Below are 22,755 nucleotides of genomic sequence, written 5' to 3' on the forward strand. Positions count from 1 at the left end.
TTGCAATAAATACTCTAATTCATGTCATAGTGTTAAAGTAAATATTTATTTCAGTGCCTCACACCTCGTGTCAATGTTAGGATCTATAGACAACAGCTCCTCAGTTCCTTTACATGGCACCTGCTAAATCTGCTGAATCTGCTAAAATGATTAATAATAAAGTACAATAAGTACTTGGTAAAAGGTATCAGTATTTTTATAATAGCTTAACAGAGGGGACTGTGGCAATCTAAACAAGAACAGATGCAAGAGAGAACTATTTTCTCAAAATGTGTGTGCACTGTGCTTAATTTTGGATGAAAGCTGTGACTGGGAAGGCGTGGTGAACGATATAGGCAGTACAGATATGGATAGGAGGATCTCAAGTAGACATTTAGTCAAAGTTTAAAGCCTTTTGTGATGTTAGTACACAGTTGTCACCATCGTGGAGGTGGAGTTTGGTGTCAGATCTCTGTAAAATGTGATCCAGCGGTAGTATTCAGCATGTACAGTGAATACTGAAGAGCTGTGACACTACTGTAGCTACAGACACTTTAATGAGGAAGAAGTTCAGAGTTCAACTACTGATCAAATGGGTGAAGGTGTTTTCATTGTTTGTATGTGCAATCTTGTGCTTACCCGACACCACTTGAGAGTTGATGGTAGTCATGGCGACATTGCCCTGTTGCAGACCCCCGGCAGGCACCACAATCCCTGAAGGGTTAACAGAGCTGGAGACAGAGGTCATGGATGGAGAGGAGGTCTGAATTAGTTCCTGGGGGATCACAGAGAGACACTAATGAGCAAATGTAAGAAGGTGGATCTACTGTTTGAGTACTGAGGGGGGGGGGGGGCTCCCAACAGCCAAATCTACCTGATGACTAATGACAAGGTGTATCTTAGTACTACCTCTCTGGAAGTTGAGTCATGGCAACTGGACTTCCTTCTTCAGTGAGTAGTGAAACGTTTCGACCTAACAAGAAGGAAGTCCAGTTGCCATGACTCAACTTCCAGATAACTTCACCTGGACGACTGAGGATCTTTACAGACTTAGTTCTACTAATGGGATACCTGCTGCATGCTGAGACTGGTGTGTGTTGGAGAGTAGGGTCCTCCCAGGTCATTGCGGAGGAGGTTGTCGCTGTGCATCTTGGTCTTCAGACAGGTGATGTAACGGTTGCAGAAATCCTTACAGAGCTCGCTGACTTTCTCTAACTCCAGCAGGTGGATCCTCAACACCTGGATGGCCTTTACCATCTGAAAGTAATCAGAATGATCTCATTCACAAAACAACAACAGAAGAGTTCGAGGCAACATTCACAGCATCATCCAGATTGTGAACAGTGACCTGTAGAGACAAACCAGGAGAAAAATGAGATGAAATGAAATCTTTTTCTCCATGTCTGACCATCACCCAACACTGTGCGGCACTCTGGGGTGCACTCCCACAAAGTCACGGCTCAAGGTCAACAGCATGGACAGAAAAGTGCTTGGCGAGGAGGAGATAAATCAGCAAATTAACCTGCGCTCACTTAATCAAGGGACCGATAACTCTCGCGACCATCACAGCCAGTCAGACCCAGTGTTACATTACTGCCCTGTGGAAGAGTTAGTGCCCTCAGGGAAAGATGCCTGTACCCAGTGCCTCATAAAATACACAGATGCAGGGTTAATTGACTGTTCAGCACTTGTAGGCCTGCCATTCCACGTACTGTAACGGCAAGAGCAATCTTTGTTGGGCTTTAGGTCCTCACATTGTTTTCTCTGTGAACATGATCAGCATCCTCCTATTCTTGATTTGTAATTACTGCTAGCTGTTGTGCAAAGAGAAGTGGGCTAGGATGGGGAAGGTTACATTTAAAAGGAGGGAATGATTAGGAGGAGGAATGATGGGATGAACTGCAAAGAGACAAACATTTAATACAGCTGGAGTATGTTCTTGTATTGGTGTTATTAATGATTATATGCTACAGCAGTTTTTATTTGTTCTTAAACTGAAGTGTTCAACGATTCCCATGTGTTATTTGTCAGTCCTGAGCTGACTTACTAAGTTGTCGAGCTCTGGATCCTCGCTGAAGAACGGCTTGTGCTCTCGCTCCTGTTGGTGTACAAAGTTTTCGATGTCCACATCAAAGCTGGCGGATGTGATGCATTCAGATCCCTGTGTGGCCTGCTCACACTTCTCAAACAGCAAAGCCAGCAGGGGGAACAACGGATGTCTAGGGAGACAGAAAGCACAGTTTGGATTGGTGTTATTAAGTATTATATGCTACAGCAGGTTGGGTATTAGTAAATGTTGACTTTCTAATGACCCATCACAAGACATAACTTTACAAATCATATCTGAAGTACAACATTTACCACAGTTAATACATTTGTAATAGGATTAACATTAGTCCTTTTGCTTCATGCACACATGGACAGTGTGCATTATAAATCAGAAAGCCCAAATGAGAATCCAATGGGGTGCTGAGCCCCCGTCATAACAACACAGCTACACAACAGCAGTCATAAGATGTTCTACCCCTTTCTATAGGCTTCTGTGAAGTGATGGATCAAGTTGTCCAAGAAGAAGACAAATTCAAAATCAGTAACCATGGGTGACCGCATCCTGATGCAGCTGTCTTTGCTTTTTAATCCTTGACATTTGAAGAAATGTTAACTAATGTTAATCCACAATTCCGAGCTATTTTCAGTAGCACTGTGTGTTTCAGGTTCTTTCTCGCTCCCAGGATTTATCCACAAAGACGTAAGATGCATCAGCTCATCAGAGAGATTTATCTTAATCACATCTGTCTGTTACAACACAGTGTCTAGCTTCTTTTGTTTCTTTTACACAGACTTTACATTTTGCTTTCTGCGATGAGTGTTTTTTCCCCCTTTCTGAAGTCACAGTTGACATTTATACATTATTTCCATTCACCAAGCTGTTGTAGTTGGCTATTTGCTACAAAACCTTTTGGCAGTGCTGCCCTAGAGATGGCAGTCTATCTGCTGAGCTAACAGTACATGCAGTAAAGTGAAAGGAATGTAAAGATTTCAATACATGAGCTTGGGACAGGACTATAAGTCACAAACATTTAGCATACACATACATTTACACATATGTCCCATCATACATCTGCAAAGACACATTTAGGGGCTGTCAATTTAGAATTCAAGACATATCCACAGCTCCTCTCCATCCCTTACTTTAAATAACATGGCAGCTCCATGACATTACCTAAAGGGGTTGCTGAGCATATGCACAAGCTTCAGCAGGAGATCAAAAAAAAAAAAAAAGATCTTTAAGTGGATATGATATGGTCCAGTGGCAGCACTAGGCTTCACAGTGTCACCTACATTGTTACCATCTGCCTTTTTATAGGGAATGACATTCACATAAGATCCCCCAGATACACTGTGCAATGGTCCATACTGTGCTACTGTATGTAGTACAGGCCAAAATTATTGAGCATTCCCAGTTGGAATAAAGCTGCAGTCCTAATGGCCAGGGTGAAGGCAATAAAATCGAAGAAACTGGACAGAAGAGTGAAGGAGAGAACATATAATCTCTGTGCCCCCAGACAACAGCTTTTCATAGTTCCACTCCCTCCTTGACTATTCTCTATACTATGTCCCTTTCATCCTCTAACAGTGCACTGCCCTTTTTGTTGCCTTTAACTTCTGTGAGGAACTTAATCTATCCCTGTGATGAATGAATGAATTATATTATATATTATATTATTATATACTATGACAAGGACTTTGTCAGTATATTATATAACCCATGTAAGCTGGTTACTAGTGGTATATTTCAACATTTTCACATTCAGTGGCAACTAAATGTAGAATTGTAATGTTATAGTGACGTTCTAATGATTCAGATTGTTCATATCTGTCTGTTGAAAATTTGTTCGTCTCTCTTTCTGTGTGTTACTTTAAGCAAATTAATGTCAGTGTCCCCTGTGCCAATGACACACAGACACTTTTGTTGAAACAGCGCCCCTATGACAGCAGGCGTTTTTTGCTATTGCAACCTCACAATGGCACCAAAATGACACAGTGGCTGGCATAACACTGGCAACTCAAATTCTGGTGGCTGAGAGGGCACTACATGTGGAGCTAATTTATTTATAACATGATCATTTTCTTTGACAGCTGATTGAAGTTTTACCTTTTTTTCCACATATTCATTTTCAGGTCTTATTCAATCTCTACTACAAATTGAATCAAACAAACCAACAAGATTCCACTTCAGAACCACAAAGATAATGTGTGATAACATGTATGCACTCACACACATGTCTGCATGTGTGTGAGTGCATATTCCTTGGGGACTGCATTGGGCATGGATGCAGGCTAGGCCCCTGCTCAGGCTCTAACCCATAGCTCTCATTTGCAGCCTTTAATAGTCGTCTATATTATACTCTAATCTGCCTGATCCCAATTTAATGCCGCTCTCTCAGCCAGACGTGGCAGGAATACTAAACAGGAGGTGGGGGTAGAGGGGGGGTGGGGACACGTGCAGAGTGGAGAGCCTCTGCCTTGTCTCTCTAATGTGTGCTTGTGGTGGGGCGGAGGAGAATCTGGGTGGTGGGGGTGAAGGGAAGGGGGCCTATAACTGAGAGCAAACAGGGTGACTCTCAGCACTGCAGATGGTGTCTTAACAAGTTATTTACTCTCACAGCCAGGCTTAGTGTTAGTTTTATCACAGAAATGTCTATTTTTTTTTTCTTCCGATTGTTAATATCTCTAAAGAAAGAATAAGACAACAACACAATGTCTGTCTACTAGTGTCAACAAACTGACACCTTTGTTTGAGACATGGAACAAGTTCATTGGCTACATAAACATCAAACGGACAGAAACATGCACTAAACCATCTATTCACACATCTGCTGACAAGATGATGTGACATCACTTGACTTAACACCCAGGGGCATTATGGGTAGAATTACAGAGTCTATAACACTGTTATGGATAATAAATACATGGATGTTCATGTGTATGTTACGAAACACTAGGGATGCCTGAATCAACGTTTTTTTGGCCCACACTCCAATCCAAGTTCCCCTTTGTTTGAAACTAGAATGCAGTGTTCCTGGAACTACAGTACCATTCAGTTTACATGAGGTTATGCAGCTGTGTTACAGAGTGGTGCATCTTCTCTCACAAACAATCTTTGGCTACACACACACACACACACTGGCTTAAATTTCCCATAGATTATTGTTCATGGCAGATGAAATGACCTGCTGCTGGCAAAGTCTGTCATTATAATAAGTAGTGCATTTTGTGCATTTTGACAAACCCAGTCATAATTTAGGTCCACAGACAAGTCACTATACTCACTATAATAAAAACCAATTCCAACCTTCAGGAAGACGCTATAAAGGCTTACAGTATGGCTCCAATCAACAAAAGTCTCGTGTCAATGTCAGCACAATGAATCAAGGTTTGCCTCACACTGTTGTTAAGACATTTAAACTTTAACATAGATTAGAAACATACATTGGAAGATTTTTAAAATAAAATCTTTGTCCTTAAATAAGAAAGAAATAAGAAATGTCCTTAAACAAAATCATTGTCATATCGTGTCACAACATGACATTTTCTAAAATAAAATGTATGTAAACATCAAATCCCTCTAGCTTGTCTTGAGAAGACACAATAGTCCACACTGGCTGAGAATGAACAATGGTTGTAGCCATCGTGTCACTTGACTTAGTGTGCTGATCTTACATTCAAAAGTATCAGAAGCTGCAGCGTAAGGGGAGGGGTTCAAGGACCATACAGACTATAGGCAAATCGTGTTTTAGGTCTGTCACTATTGTACCACTACACCCCTCAAATGAAGGACGCATTCCCCCATGTTTTTTAATAACTGACTGGTTACAGTGACTAGTAGAAATCTGAAAAATGACACATTAAAACCAGAATAAATAGAAAGTGTTGAACAAGACATTGTATTTTAAATCATGACAGAAGTTATACAGCATGACTTCCTCAAAATCTCAAGCATGGTCCAGCGTAAGTGCAGTTGGTAGAGCCAAGATGTACGCGCTCTTTGTTTTTAATTTGTTCTGATGTTCATTGTTATTTACTATAATTTCATGTGGCATTTACATGAGAGGTAATCAAGGGAAACCTGAATTTGTTTTATTGTAATTACAGACTTGTATGCTAATGTGTTCTGCATTAGCTGTTTGTAGTTTTAGCTTACCACAGAATACAGGCTGCCAAGTTTGTAGTTATACTTTACGTTATTCATCTTTAGCTCTGGATAAATTCTTTTATTTACAGCTTTTACAGCTACCAGTCCAGCTACGGAGCCAGTTTGACTTTCTGCTGCTCCTATCCTCAAACTGGCTCAATACAGCATGTTATTTAATGAACCTGAGTCTAATCAACATTGAGAAACTAGTACATAGCACTGAACATTGAACTGCATTTGTTCTACGTATTGGCAAACACTTCTATCCAAATTTACATTTACACACATTCAAACACATGAAGAACAACTTGGGGATCAGTGTCCTGCTCAAGAATACTCTAACATGTGGCCACTGTGAATAGAACCACTGACCCTGAAGTTCATGGACAACTGGTTTTCCAGCTGAGTCATAACCTCCCCCACGCAGTTTGCATATCATATATTATATTTAATTTTGAACAACTATTTCAAAACCAGGTTCATGTGGAGCTATTAAAACAAAAATTCATTACATCTATTAGAGGAAATGCTTTCTTCAAGATCTCCCAACGTGTTTTTGATTTTGTGGTGATGTGTTTTCACCTTTCTTAGAAGCTTTAAGGTGAGAACATGTGTAAGAACATTATGGGATTAGCATAGAGTTGATGTTCTATGGGAATTGTAAGCTCTACTTTACCACTAGAGATCTGTGGCTAGCAGCCAAGTCGGAATAAATGACTATCAAGACAATCAAGGTTTGCATAGGAAACGTCTGTCCTTGATAACATACCATTGCGCTCAGTTGGATCTCGCCAACTTAGAGCGAGGTAAGAACACTACCCTTCGGCGTTTTCTACGACCTTTACACAGGAAGTTGGGATTAAGGTAGATGGGGTGTGAAAAGGCATGCATTTTTATGAACGGGAACATAGCTGCATGGGTCTGCCTGTGTGTGTATGTGAGTGCATGGTCATGCAATGTGTGTTTTCCAGTCTCCCACTACCTCCTCCAACCATCCTGAGCCCCCCCACGTTGGCTGCCAGAAGCGGCAGGTTCTATCTGCAGTGCGGCAGAGTGGAGATTGCCGGCTGGGGGATCATTACAAGGGCCATAAAAGAGCGATTTACAGGACGGCCAGTGAGTGGAGTCAGCACGGTCCCCCACCCTCCAGCACTGCACCGTGCTGGGTCACCAACGAAAAGCCCAAAATGCAGAATCAGAGGCCAGCGGGGAACGTGATGACTTAAACATGAAGGTGAGGGACGTGGCAGCTCTAGTGGCATCTCCTTTATAGTTGCTGAGACAGAGGCTGAGGAGAAAAATAAGTATTAAAAAATAAGTATAAGTAAATAAATATTTGATTAGAGTGCTACACTTCAACAACATAAAACACGACATGCCTTAAAGGCAGAAACCCATTGTCACTCTTAAAAACAAGCTGTTTGCAGGATTAGCTGCTAAAATAGCTTTTCTAGAGCTCAAATGGACTTCTATAAGAAGATTGTTTTTGGTAAATCCTGCACACTAGGTGAAGAATGAAGCTCAAACTCAAGCCAATATGGCATAAAGCCGATCATAATGAAATTGATCTATCACACTGTCAATTATCATATAACATGTATTACATTCATACATACATATGACATGTGACAGAATGACTGATCTGATCACTCTCCATTAGATCCAATGCTCAAAACCTATAAAAGACTTAGGGTGAGATAGTTTTTTACATATGTAGTAGAGGAGCAAAGTAAGTTATTAACATGCGTAGTGCATGGAGGACGGAGTATAGCTGAGAATGTGGGCATACTGCACACACACACAGCTGCGTTTGCTGTTCGTGCTACATGCTGCTGACATGTAGAGCAACATGAAGCACGAGGGGTTATGTGAACATGTAACGACAGTACCCAGCCACTCAGACCAGACAGCATTATGTCCTAACACTTCCACACTGGGAGGATAAAAAGCTAAATTATTGTTATTATTTGTCCCGCTAAGATGGACAGGTAGATTGCAATGGATGGACTGGTGACCTCTTTCTTAGACACTGTGCTTTTTCTTTCTGGAGCGTTTTTACTGAAAGTCACTACCTGCTGTGGCCAAACTATGCTAACTGTAAATGCAGGGGGATTAAGGACAGCTAAAGAATGAGCTGAAACTTGCTTTGATGCTTCAGATTCATGTGGTAATTGCGGCTTCATTGTGATCAGAGACTTGTCTCACACTGTTACAGTATTTTCATTTTATTTGATACATTATTACATTGATTCTAGTCACCTTAATTAAAAGGGACCACATTATCTAAATCTTGTGTCTCTGTCTGCCTTGTCCACTTCGTCTTGAGTCTTTCTTTAGAGTCCCCAATGCTTCCTTTGGACTCTTCCAAGAAATACCACCATCAGTCATATGCGCAACCATTGTCTATGCAGAAACCGAGGTGCATTACCGGTCAAGTCTGCAAGCTCGTGTTAGCAGTATGGTAGCATGTTAGAAGTTTCCAGACTTGCTGCAGTGATTGGTATGTTGTGCAGTGTTTTTTGTGTGCAACAGGGTCAGAGGTACTGCATGAAGACTTACCTAAAGCCTCTCTCTCTGCACACACACACTACATCCCCATTAAACGTGCAACAATATCCTAAACAAGATGGCATCTTAAAGTCTTGACTTTTATCCCTATAATTTAACTTATCTAGTTTTCTGTCAGCGACACACATTGATGAACCTGCAGATGCAGAAATGCGCATGAAAACAAGCCCAAATCAAAGCAACGCACTCATCTGAGGAACAAGTCGTGTTTGCCTGCTTTCGCAATAATCTGGCAGGCCACCGAGGGTTTGCAGAAATAAAAGTGGGGGTGGGGTTTAAAGGTATGTGTTTATGTGAAAATGTGAGTGAGTTTGAGAGAGAGATGGAGTCCCACCACCAGCACCACCAACACACCCTACTCAAGCCCCTCCCGCTCTCACTGCTCCCCACTGTTTGCCTGTCTAATCAGGCCTGCTGTACCCCTGCACATTAGAAGCCAGTTTGTGGTGGAGTCCTGCTGCGTTTGCTCCCAACAAGGCCCCCGTTTCCCCAGGCTACATGTCTGAAGCGTACCCTGTGTTAGCGTGAGTGCAGAGAGGGGTTTGGGGTTCACACACACACCTACTGTACACATGTGCACACACACACGGTAAGAACCCCTGGCACAATTTGAATAAATGTCTCCTTTTCTCTACTTCTAAAACTCCCCCTTTTCATTCTCATGTCTGGTGCTGAGCTTCACTTAGGGTTTTGTTTCTCTGAGGCCTCCTGAATAATGTCCACCCAGTCTTTGGTTTGTACAACATCTCTCGTTCAATGCAGATTGAGCTGTCTGGGTGTGTTTCAGGACATCATTTCGTATTATTATTTTCAGGCTGGACTAGTGTTTGCAGGTATGCCTTAGGGCAGTGGCACATCAAGCCGACATCAAAGAACAAGGGATCGCCTCACATCGTCTTCGTCTGGGCCAAAAAATGGCACTAGGAAGTGACTCTCAACACCAGCAGGTGATGGCAGTATGGATTTGTCATTCAGAAAGGGGAAGAAGAAGAAGAAGAAGAATCAGTCTCCTGAAAATTATGTTCCAATGCAACTGGACTGCAATCAGAAAATTACAAAGTACATAAAAAACATAACTGCAACCAAAATTAAGTTTATGTTAACATGAAGATCTTATATACAGTAAATGACAAGTTGCAAATACTGTACACAAATTAACATATCAATTCAACGTAGACAACGTATTTTTGTATTGAAATTGTCATCTACATGATCAACATCACTACAATATCCAGTTTGGTCCAAAGTTCTCAAAATAATATTATGGTTGCATTCAGGCACTGGCAGTACTTGGTTAAGGTCAGGGAGAGAATTTCACTCTGGCTTAATAGAGAAAAATTAATCACAAACAGAATGCCTCTATTATAATTTAAAGCACACTACAACCTGTTTCAAACCTAAACCTGACTTCACACAGGAATCTGGACTTGAAACTGGGGTTTACAGTTTATCAGTCCTGCACATTATACGCCCTTCACCAGCCCAGACTTGCTTTTCTTTACTAATCAGTGTGCACTCTCTCACTGACAGGGTACACTGCCTGCATGTGGCGGTCCAACCTGTGCCAATAGTACAGAGACAGAAAGTTGTTTCCGATGTCCCGACATCCTGACCACCCTTAGATGACCCTTGGAACCATTGCAATAATTTTCTTTTATGGCTGTATAAAGACCCAACTTTTGATCAAAGATAGAAATCTATTGGTAGAGAATAACAAGGCTGACCAATTAGCAAATGCAGCGTATATGTAACAGTACCAGTAACAAGTCCATACCACACATGTAAATGGTAGAAACTAAAGGTGAGTGATACATACAGAGGATATAAAGTCAGATATTTCCAGAGAAACATTAACCTGAAGCAATAAGGGGATGATTTTCTCTCTATTATACTGTATTACTTCTCTCTGTGGAAATTAAACATTAGCATAAACCCAAAGTTATAAAAAGAGACTTTGAAATCTAAATAAATCATTTGTTTCTGTAAAGTTATTTCTATTGGTGAAACAAAGACATTCGTTTTCAGTCTGAATGGATCACTGCTGTTCCAGGGGGAATTCCTACTATTACTACTGTAACTGTGAAGTGCAAATGATCTCCTCTTCTCCTCTACGTTTTCTGTAGGCCACGGTAGAAAAAAACAAAAAACAAACAAAATAAGAAAAATGTAGACTTCCTTTCTCATCCGAAGGCAAGCAGTGAGGAAACTCATAAAAGCGAATATCTGAAAGAAACAGCCAATAAAACCACTTGAGCTTTGACACAGTTTCCTGGCTTCAGCTGTGGCTGAGCACCAACACACGCTGACCTGCTAAATGGAGGAGGCATGCTCTGTTTTAAGCCCGTCAGACAGCAAGAGTCTTTGCACCACTGGAAAGGCGGCCCGGTGGTTGAGGATGCGTTGATGCATTGTGGCAGTGAGGATAAACAGACTTTATGGTGCATTACAGGGGGGGGGAGGAAACACAAACAGGCGCGCCCAAATGTGGCCAATGCTGTCCTTGGACGCATCAAATTAAAAGTCCTCCCTCCTATTGAGCACAACCCCAGAGGGTCTTCAAATCTTCACTTCTTTTTATGCTATTAACAAAAAAGTGCATATACAAGCATAAACACACCCGAGGATGAATAAATTCCTGTAGCTCTTGTAGCTTGTCAGCATGACGGCATGTTAACCTTCCCACAAATACTACACACAAAACCCGAAATCCAGCCTCAATGCAGAATACCCAGGCTGACCAGCATGAGACAGGCTTTCAGCAAATACCCACTATGGAAGGCAGTGAATGACAATATGCACCACACAGGGCTTTGCAATGCATCCCTGGTATCTGTGTAAAAACATCCCAGCACTGTCAGAATAAATCCTCTTTTGCTTCCTGGTTTTTCCTGCTACTTTCTGATGCAAATAAAAATGTGTTACATATGGCAAACACTTTCTTATATTGATAAATAGGCTCTTGCAAGAAACAAATCTAAAAACAGACTTAAGGTGACAGCTCTCAGGAACAGTGCGCAGATCCATGGGAGTGTAGTACACACGGCTTTCACTGTACGCAACACACGTGTAATACTGCCTGTGGGGAAAAGAACCCATGCTCATCTTCCAGTTTATCGCCGATTCCCTACGTTCTCTACGTGTAATGCAAGCGAGCTGTTAAACTCGAGCAAACTCATAAAAGTGTGACCTTAAAAGCAGCTTGTCTCTGTAAACACAGCTCTTCCACACAAGTCGTTTCACAAGGACTCTTCTGTTTAAAAAAAAAAAAAAAAAAAAAAACCTAACGCTCTATTATGATGTCTCTTTCAATTAAGTGCATGTTTCCATCCCTGAGCCGAATCAGCCTCGAAACGCTACATCCGCAACCTGGAGAAACAAAAGCGTTAGAGGCTTTTTTTAATAAGATGCAGAGAATCCAGAAGGATCTTAATAGTAAATGCCACAACTCATTATGCTAATTACCCTATCACACATTTACTCTGCTGCTAATAACAAAGTAGACAGAGAGCGGGAGAGAGGAAACCACACATCTCCTCATAAAGTTGGCATTCTAGCAATTAGCGAAAAGAAACATTAAAGCCCACACAGACTTCCTGAGCAAAATAATTAAAGAAAATGGCAGAGATTGTGATTCTCTGTGCTCTTTCTCTACGCAGAGCCCCCATATGAGCACTCTGTAGAGGCGGCAACACAGGCAGATCTATAAAAATAAGAGGGCTTTTTGTGTCTTTTTGCATAATTTGACTCACTGTGGGAGACAGTGACTTGTGAAGTCAGATTTAATTGCGTTTCTAACAAGGTAACAAGGTGTGTTTAGTCATTAGACCCTTGCATGGACAAAAATATTCCAAAATTTGAATCTGTTCTTCTGCGTCTTCTGAAAACAGAACAGCGAGGATTTCACTTAAGAGCTCCAAATCATCATATTTAACAGCACATGCTAGTGAACTCTCGGCTCCTGTTGCTCCCAGAGCTCGTTTCTGCCTCTGACACTGTTAATCACAACGCTGTAATTGGGCATCACACATATTTAAAGACTCAGTTGTTTCTATATTCATCACTTAACTGGAAAATAACTCAGGTCCCTAGTCCACCCTTCAGCCCTGTTGTCTCTTAAAGATACTGAGAGTACACAGCTGTATTTACCTGCATGCTTATTGTAGAGATGCTGTATTTAAAACCTCCCTCCATAAAGTGAAGAGCAGTAAAGTACAGGTTTAGTTAAAGGGGCACTCCACCATTTTTACAACTGAAGTTCAGTTCATGCACACTAGTAATTTAACATGTTTTTATTATGTTCCCAGCATGTTAAGCATTTCTGTACCAACGTTGGAAGCAGCTCAATGGGAAGCACACAGTGGGAAACTGCTAGCCTGATGATGTAGGCTGATGATGTGTCATTTGGGTAAAAAATAAATAAGAAGCATTGTGTTTATTGGTTCATCAGGTATAACTTGCACACACAGAAAAAAAGTAACAACAGGAGTTTGAGTTGCACACAGTTTCCAGTCCAGCTATAAATCTGACAGGCCACATTCATACACCCCTACAAGTAATATACTGTAACCATCAGGAGCAATTTGGATTTTGATATGTAGATAGTAAGAGTTATCAGTTTAGTCTAACCATGGTTCATCTTGCCTTGTCCTGTAGGGACCATTTTCTAAACATGGTAGACATGTACACCTTTAGACATTCAATATGTGAGTTAGTGAGAAATACATTTCTGAGCAAACCTGTTGGTGTCTTGAATTCCATGACTTGAAGGGGCGGTATGTTTCATTTCCATAAAAAGTACAGCATGTACCATCAATCATTGAATAACAGAAATAAGATGGCTTAGGTTATAATCACAGTACCTTTGTATTTGGATATTTGCTTAATATGGGGGCTGCTGTTGTGCACAGACACACAAATGAGATGTGTCAGGTAGTTATATCAAGGTATCAGTGTTTCACAAATTTCAGTTATTGTGCTAAACTAAGTTCTGACTCTAGATCCACAGTAAACCCACAGACGTCTCATCTCACTTCTTTGTCTTTGTCCAGCCTTCCATATGCTTATATGTGTCTTCCTCATTACTGTGTGTAAATACATAAATACACTAGAAACTGAGCAATTCTTTGTATGCGCAAACATCTTTGACCAGTAAATCTGATCCTGACTCAGCTAGTAGGTCTCTCATATCGACAAGATGTGCTGTTATTACACGCTGAGAAACAAAGCACACTGAGATGGCTCTATTACTGTGCATGTGAAACTGTGCTACATTCATTAACACACTCGAGGACGGATACACAGGATCACAAATGCTAAAGATGTTCACCAACCAAGCAACTGTATCTTAGCATCATACACATGATGTAGAAGATAAGTGAACTGGAGATCACATACATAAATACACTTGCCATAGTGAGCTTCCAACTCTCCCCTACTTGCAGTGTAGAAAGTAGAGATCCAAAAAGAAAGATGTGGAAGAGGGGCTGATTTGGACTAACCCCCCTCCTTTCCATCACCACCACCACCACCATCACCCGAAGCTGCTCCAAACATGCCTGCTCACATCAAAGGCTGCCTTTTCTCTCTCAGAGGAGTCGCTAAGGACTTTACAGCAGCCGCCTCAGGCCTGAGCGCAGGGGCTTACACCTCCTCAGACATGAGTGGCGGATGGGAGGAGCTGGAACGGCCCTTGTCCTGCAGTCTACAGTGTGATCATTACAGGACTGTGTCAACAAACCTACAGTAGTCAGTTGTTGTGCAGCCTACGTCGGGAGATCACCCAGCTCAATTAAAAAATTCTGTATTTTGAATAATTTACTTCATAAATAGATAATACAAGCTCATAATAAGGGCGCATCAATATTCTAGTGATAAGCTGAGAGAGAAGTGAGGTGTTTTTTATTTTATTTTTTACTGGTTTTGGGTTCAACCCAGCAGTGACTTTTTGTTTTTTCTTATTTCCTTCACCTAACAAGGTGGTGCCTTGGAGGGCTTCTGAGTGGTAAATAAAAAACATAAAAATGGGAACAAATGTCTGTAGGGTGATTTGTAAACATACTAAAATAAGACAAAAAAAAGGTAAAAATGGAAAAAAGGCTTCTCTGCAGTTCAGTGCGGCAACTGTCAGACAACATTTCACAAAGATTTTACTCAGAAATTTCTCCAAATTAATATAAAAGTTGATTTAAAGAGTGTAATATTTCCCTGTGCATGAAAAAGGCTTCAAAAATGAACCGTGGCCGCTTATCGAAAGCAGCACGTGTGATGTATTCATTTAACACATCTGTTGTCACGAAATGTGTCGTCTCCCTCAACCTTGATTTGCAAACTAGCAGTCTGATACTAGGACGAGGGTTCTGTCACTTGAAGAGTGAGGCTTACCTTTGGAAATGACTGTTGGCGTGAAAGAGAAATAGAGGATGTTTTACAATTAAAGTCTGGAGCCATGCAGAAACATTACAGAAAACTGTTTCCCAGTGGAATTACAGGTGTTATTTAGGTATGTGTCTGGTGTTAGTTAGGTTGAATATGTGGAAAGCATTTGATGGCCTTTCAGTTGTCCATTCATTTACTGTCTCAGCCTACTTATCTGAAACTTCTACTATCAGTGTATACACTGTGCCAGAGTCCGAGAAACAGTCTGGACGGACATTTGATTTGACTTTTGCTGTCATATCAAATGCTTACTTACAGTTTGCCAAATTCAAAGAAGAGGAAATCGAGGCTGTGTCTGCTCACTTTTAATGGGTGAGTCAAAGTATTTACTGACGCTGCCTCTGTGGCTTATAAACAGCACTACACTAAGTGAAAATTGAAGGAGGCCCCCTTCAAGTACAATTTTCTAAAGCTTCTATGTCACGGCTAGTTCAAGAAAACAAATTAAAAAGCAGCGCTAGCTCTCATGGCCTTCATCTACATGTAGAACATCAAGTCAATTTAGCACAATTTCTCCTACACAGCGTGGTGTTACAGAGAAAATGCAATAATTATAGCTGAAGTGACGGGAAGCTCGAGGGCTGAACAGGGCATGTTGCCAAAGCTACCTCAACAAATATTGGGCCATATAGTCGCATTTATTTAACAACCTGACAAACACAGTGGCGACAGTGCTGGTTGAATCAGGGCTTCGTGTAAGATGAGATGATTCTTGTGACTGGTGTGGAGTTCAGACCTGTGCATTGTGCACCCAGTACAGACCCTACGATAACACGGGCGATTGAACCAACCTGTAAACAGCCCTCTTGTCAGACTCAAGCTGGGCCTGAGGGTCAAGGGTCACACTGACGGAGGTATTTCCTGCTGCAGTGGCTGCTGGGATATGGACCTGTGGGGTCTTGTTGTTCTGCTGAGTGGTGCCCGTCATCTGAAAACACACACACAGAAAGGTGCGACTTTAAATAAATGACTTTATACACTGTAAAAATCAACATGTTGAATTTACTTTTAAAAAAAAGTCAGGAAATCAATTGACTCATTTTTATCAAGCAGCTTGAAAACGCCATTTAAACTAAGTTGCTATTTACTGAACTTTAACATAACAGGAAACAAAATTGACAATTTAAAGTAAGATTGATTGATTAAATTTGTTAAACTCAACAAGACCGGTGAACACAATGAGCCACTAGTACATACTAAGATTGGTTAAATAATAAAATAAAACTCATTATGTTGAGTAACATACTGATTGTTTAAATCAAAACTAGTTCAAGGCCAATGGTGAATTTCCTTTTTATTTCTCTCAAATGTTCATTTTGCATAATTAAAACAGGGTTACCAACGATACTTGTCATCAGCATGCACCTGTTAGTAAGGCCTAAGTTGTTGTTGTTGTTTTTTATGCTTCAAAAGCAGTAAGGTGCAGCATGCCTGTGATGCTGACAGACTACAAATAAGGACGGAGCTGTAATGAATCATTGTGCCTTGACAGGTCACTAGCCTTGTAATGAAGCTGTTAAGCATAATGAATAAGAGGATAGATTCAGTAATTGAACCAGACACACTCAGGTCATATTCTGTCTAGATTCCTGTTAAATGATAAATATTCACTTTGTATTTAGCACTTCAATGAGTGGGTTCACAACTGGCCAGCTTGTACTTGATGCTGTATTTGGGTTTTGTATACTGTGTGTTTGTGCTTGTGTGTGTATGTGTGTGTGTGGTCTGACTCCTTCCAGATCTATGCTGGTGTAAAAGATGTCGCTTAGAATTTGTTTCTGATCTTAATCTTCATATATATTTAAAATCTAATGTTTTAGATTTGAATGTTTTCTTCCAGAATCTACAATCTGCAGGTAATTGGTCTTTTCTGTACATACATCTACTGCTAATCTGTCGATCTCAAAAAGGAACTCAAATGTGACAATTTGACTTTATTGCTGTTGTTTTAACGTTCACACAGTTTTTCTTAACTACGTGACTAATGATGGGTCAATTTAGAATCATAGAAGCTGTTTTTTTTTGGGTGTGTTATTTATGATGTGGGGACAAACATGATCCATTGTCTTCCTTATCCTCTACCCCACTTTCCTTTCTCTCATGAGTCTACCAAGCCCATCCCCCCCCCGACTCCCCACCCCTCACCCCCTTTATTTTATGAGTTGAGGTGGGAGCAAGCTTCAAGTCTTAATCCCAGCACCAAATGGGAAATAAATTAGCTTCTTCACACTTAACTAGCTCTCATTTGCATTTGCCGAGCACGCAGACTTCCAGCTCGGGAGCTGTCCCCTGGCACTAATCCTCTGGGCGAAAGTCGACAGAGCTGGTGTGGACGAGGAGGAGGAGGAGGGCGAGGTGGTCAGATGAACCTGAGCCACTTCACCTCAATGGGATGGTCTGCAGTGTTACACACAGGCTGGGTCCGTACACGGTTAAGCTACACTACATTAATTAAATTGACCTGTTGGTGGCAGGCTGGGGCTGGATCTTTCCTGCACTTATACATTCATTAGAACACGCAATTCAGCCTCATAAAAAAATCATGGTAACATTCCTATTAGAGACCTACATAAAAATTGTAAATTCTCTGCATTTATTCTCATTCTTATTTAAAATTCAATGGTGGTTCATCAGTCAGTGAATGACTTCTTATTACGTTTTACTCTTCTTTGCATTGGTATCGTTGTAATACTATTTTACTGGGCCTTTTAGCTTACATGTCATTTATTATTTCCATAAAAATATTCTAGACTTCACAATGATATTTGCTTATAGTGCCAATGATCACTGGTTAGAGCAGAATTGATCAACTTCATGGTTTGCTCTAACAATTAATGGGTATGTTAATCACCTGGAAACATGACTTTAGATTTTGAAAAACTAGAATTATTCAAGATTTGCTAGAATTTCAATTATATGAATCGAAACTAAAACAATCTTAATCTGCTTCAATGAATCAACCGTTCTCACATTTCTACCATGTGTTGGGATGGTGCTTCAAGCACTGAGGTAAATCACGGTGAAACCTCTGACCTGTTGGCTCTCCTGGTATGATGGTGGAGGAACGCTCTGGGTGGCCATCATTGTCACTGCAGGTGCTGGGGACACATGTTGCATTGTGGGATAGCTTCACATTGAGACTGGGAGAGAAACAGAGGAGAAAACATGAATTCAGTGCCAGCAGTGATTGTAAATTCTATTACAGCAGCAGCCACCAGGTGCTGCTATGATTAAATAATAGAAGATGGGAACATCTCCTGCTCTTCCCTCTCCGTCTGCTTTTACTAATTTATTTCTTTATTTATTGCTGTATCGCTGCCTCAGTCTCCCTCTGCCTGTGTTGCCTAAAGCTGAAAGAGATGATGCATTAATACTGAGTGATCTAACAGTGGTACCAAGCAGAAAGAAAACAAAGCAGCACAAAGTCAATCACGGGGCCCTTTACACAACTCCTCTACATACCAGCAGGTTCATAATGACACCACAAACAAACCCGACTACTTGTTTACCAATTACAGACAGCTATGCTTGTTTACTTATTACAGCTGGCTTTAACGCGACGCCTCGTGGCGGAGTCACCTTGGTCGTCTTCTTTGTGTTGGCTGCTGGTGTTGTTGTTGCGCTGCTACCAAGCCAATCAAGGGGCTAATTAGGACTCTTGTTGGCAGGCTAATTGCTACTGGCCGGGACCCCACAGGGCTGGGGGCTGTACCCTGTGGAATGCCGTTGTAACCATCACCCCCACCCGTACTAAAGGAGATAATTGGTTCAGGGGTACATTTTACACACACAAACACTCACACACACACACACACAGACCCCCTACCATTGCCCCAACTTACTATAGGCAAGCACAGTAGGCGGTCCATCCTGAAGTGACACATAACCTACAGTATGCTGGTCTGCAACAAAGTGTCTTGTGAAATATATGTGTATTTTACTTTTTTACTAATATCAAAGATAAATCTTAAATCTGATCAGATTCATCAACACCATTATAGTATAAGTTCAGGTTGGTGTTTCAAACACAAAACAGGTTGTCAAATAAATACTCAAGTCCAAATGCTCTCTAGATACCTTGAGTCACTGGACTTATTGGAAAAATGCCACATAATGCAACATAAAGCCTTGTGTGGTCATGAAAGGCAGGCAGCAGCTACAGGGTACGGGTGCACTTGGGCTGAATGGTATTGACCTGGAGGAAAATGTGCTTGATTATAAGCTGGTGAAATGGAACTGGAACATCTGAAGAAAATCTCTGCACTGGTTGAGATTTTACACGCCTCAGGAAAGAAAAATGTTCTGTAAATCAGCCTGACCGTCAAGCCAAGGATTTGTAGTGTGAAAGTGTGAGCTGCGAGATTAAGGCCTGATGAAAAGAAAATATAATGTCATAAGTTTTACAAGAATGGCAGGACGATTTTGGAAAATATCATATGAGATACTAAGTGAAAAACCAGGGTAGAGGTAGTAGAAGTACATAAGTTCAATCCTGAAGTAGAGGTGTGAAAGAATACTCTACTGCAAGTTGAGGTAGTACTTTAAATTCTTCACTAAATACATTTTCAATTACTTAGAATGAGTAGAATTAGATATTCACTTGAGTATGTCTACGTTCTGCTACCTCATACTTTGACTTCCTAACATTCATCATCAGGCAAATCGATTTTTATTCTAGTTGTTAGTTACTTTTTGGATTGACAACTGTTAAGCAGATACAATTGGCTCCATTTTGACCAGCTGCAACATTAATGAATGTGATGAACATGATAACTCATCAATAATTAAGCTAATACATTTGTACTAATGTAACACCTTGTTACTCTGCTAACATGTCATTCAGAGTATTAGATTATACCTAAAGTAACCAAAGAAAGTGTTTTAGACAGTACTGAGTAAAGCAAAAATTGTACTTTACTACAGTACTTGAGTAAAAGAATATATTATCAAGTACACAGTATACATATGAATACTATGTTAATGTCATTATGTGGTTCATTCTGCTAAAAACGAACAGCACAGCAGTATTATGCAGCCTCCTGCTTTCAGTGCTCTATGCTCCGCCTGTAGTGACACATGGCCCAGTGTTGGGCCATGTGCTCCACGAAGAAAAAAGACGGTCTTTGGGTAGTTTTCAAGTTCCTGCTGCCAAACAGGAAGTGATGTGAAAATCTCATCGCTCTCCTTCTCTCTCCGTCTCTCTCTTCAGAATCAGTGGGGAATGAGCTCACTCTTGGAGAATGCCTGTCATGTATTGTCTTGAGACCCAGACCCTGGCAATGTCTGTGACTGGAAAAGTCCAAGACAAGACAAGCGGGCTGAGACTGTACTCAGAGTAAGCGGCATCTGAACCCACCGCCGCCGCTGCCAACACTCTGATGTTAAATGCTGGTTTAATTTCTAATTTAGGGTTTTAGCAGAAAATCTGCATGTTTTATCAGGCTGTGCTGTGCATGTGTGCACGCGTGTATTCGGTCCAGCACTGTACTGTATGAGCATGATTGTTTGCACTATGTGTGTTCACACTTGTTTGTGTGCCATGTGCATGTCTCTGCAAGTCATTTGTGTACTGATTGCGTCTTCTGGTTTCTGCTCTCATTCCAACTGGTATCAGCTGAAAGGCATCTCCTCTGTTATCAGTCCTCATTTTAATTGCAAATGCAGCGAGCGTGTTAGTGATTAAATGGAAAATTGCACATTAATTGATGAGACTGGAGATAAAGCAATTCCAATTACTGCACAGTATTTTAGGCAGCCTCTTAAGTTTTGCTGTCCCTCGAAGGAACGAGCCAACAAACGCCAAATTCGAGCAGGCAATCGCGCATCCATACATAAACATACATAGACATGTAACACGAGCCACAAACACACGACAAACCACGGCAGATGTAGCATGAATCTACAGGCAAGAACCCTGCAAAAACACCAACAAACAAGGCATTGTACACGTTAAAAATAGAATGAAAAATACAAATCTCCTCTTGAAAAATGAGACAATAACTGTCTCGCAACCGCTTTCACTGAACTCACCAAAGGTACACAGTTACACAATAAGTCATAAAATTCATTTTGGGGACAAATGACATGTTTGTTCCTCAACAAAGGCCTTTGAATTATTACAGTGTTCATAATGCATATCAATTGAAAAGTGCCTGTAGTCGCAATCAAAATTCAAAAGCAAGCATAAAATAGAAAATGAGAAGTAGGCATAAAATTATTCCAACAAACATCAAAGGGGTTTGAAAATGTGGATTGGAGGCACTCGTACTCTTTAATCGGATTCTGTGCAGGAAGAAGCGCTTCTATTCAGCATTCAATTTTCCAACAATTCTCAGGCTCTGGCCTCTGCTTTAAGGTTAGTGAGCGGCGCATAGCAGCAGTTTTACCACCAGCAATGAAATGAAACTCCATATCTGGTCACATATGATGTGATCACTACCTCTGGTCGCCACACTTCGACCATGTCAAAAGGATTTTTCTTCTTGTTTGCTTTGGTTTGGGGTAGAATTCAATGTACATTGTTGAATTTTGATTAAATGTGAAATGCTTCTTGCTACAAGCCAAACCGGATCCTTGTGACTCAAACACAGTCAGCAGCATCATGCAGAACAATTCTTTCAATGTACCTAGATCATTAAAAGCAGACGTCTGGTGAAAAAACATGTCACTGTCCTCCCTCTTGTAGAATTATCTACAATTATTTATTACAATTAATAATTATGCACATGGACAGGTTATGAGAAAATGGGCCCCTGGGCTCCCCACCTGCAAACCATGTTACAGCCTTATCTGTAGTAATTTTGTGTCTGGTTTTAAGTCATTTTTGCCTCCTTTTTTCTCTCTCGTGTGCGTGTGTTGGCATTTAGCTTTTTTTTTCACTAAGGTCTGTTGCTTTTATTCTGGCCGAAAGGCTCCTTGACCTCTCAAGGCCCTCTGCCAGAAACCTCTATCCAACCATGGTTTTTCAGGTGCAATGAACAAATCTGTTGCATCAATGATGAGTCCACCCTGTAGCTGTTTTTTTAGTCTGGACAAGTGGTAGATCAACAAACAAACAGAACCAAACAACAACTGACATTACCATCCACTGACCCATGTCAAGTGTTTAAGATCTGGGACATGCTCAAGTAGTTTCCAGGTCTTTCAGTTTCATCTTTTATTTGATCTTGTTATGGTTTCACTGAAACCACTAAACCTAACATTAGGCAACAGCACCTAAGAAAAACAGGAGACAACATGACCCAGCACAGATAGAGTAACCCATTTTTGGATCATTGCAAGTGTTGCAGGAGTTGTGTCCATTAGATCCCAATAACCCTCACACCCTTACTTGCATCTAATCTGTTGTCCACTCAACAAGCATATTTGGGTCAGATGAAGAGCGAATGCACCTTGGAGGATAAATTTAAGGTACTACCTTTCCTCAGACTGAAGATTCTACTTGGATGAGTAGAGAAACATATTGTGTCTACTAGAAACAGGATTTAATCATCGCCCTATTGTTGAATATTTAACAAGTACCAACCAAGCTCTTCTCAAAGCATTATATTTTCAACAAACCAGTAGAAGCCAAGTCA

The 22,755-nt window shown here is 40.9% G+C and overlaps 1 protein-coding gene across 2 annotated transcripts in view; it reads right to left on the reverse strand.

Annotated features, from left to right (window-relative positions):
- pknox2 (pbx/knotted 1 homeobox 2) overlaps window positions 1–22,755 on the reverse strand; it is a 75,332-nt gene that overhangs the window by 8,307 nt on the left and 44,270 nt on the right. Inside the window, exons 3-7 of one of the 2 annotated variants that reach the window (XM_026370334.1) lie at window positions 18,212–18,318; window positions 15,970–16,106; window positions 2,027–2,198; window positions 1,051–1,236; window positions 619–754 (exon numbers count right to left, since the gene is read on the reverse strand). In XM_026370334.1, coding sequence (XP_026226119.1) covers window positions 619–754; window positions 1,051–1,236; window positions 2,027–2,198; window positions 15,970–16,106; window positions 18,212–18,295 — 715 coding nt within the window. In that variant the 5' untranslated portion in view covers window positions 18,296–18,318. Of the gene's footprint in view, window positions 1–618; window positions 755–1,050; window positions 1,237–2,026; window positions 2,199–15,969; window positions 16,107–18,148; window positions 18,319–22,755 lie in introns of those variants that run through there. The other variant, XM_026370335.1, reaches the window with a different exon arrangement.

The sequence above is a fragment of the Anabas testudineus genome, chromosome 14, assembly GCF_900324465.2.
Source record: "Anabas testudineus chromosome 14, fAnaTes1.2, whole genome shotgun sequence".
In the NCBI taxonomy this organism is placed as follows: domain Eukaryota; kingdom Metazoa; phylum Chordata; class Actinopteri; order Anabantiformes; family Anabantidae; genus Anabas; species Anabas testudineus.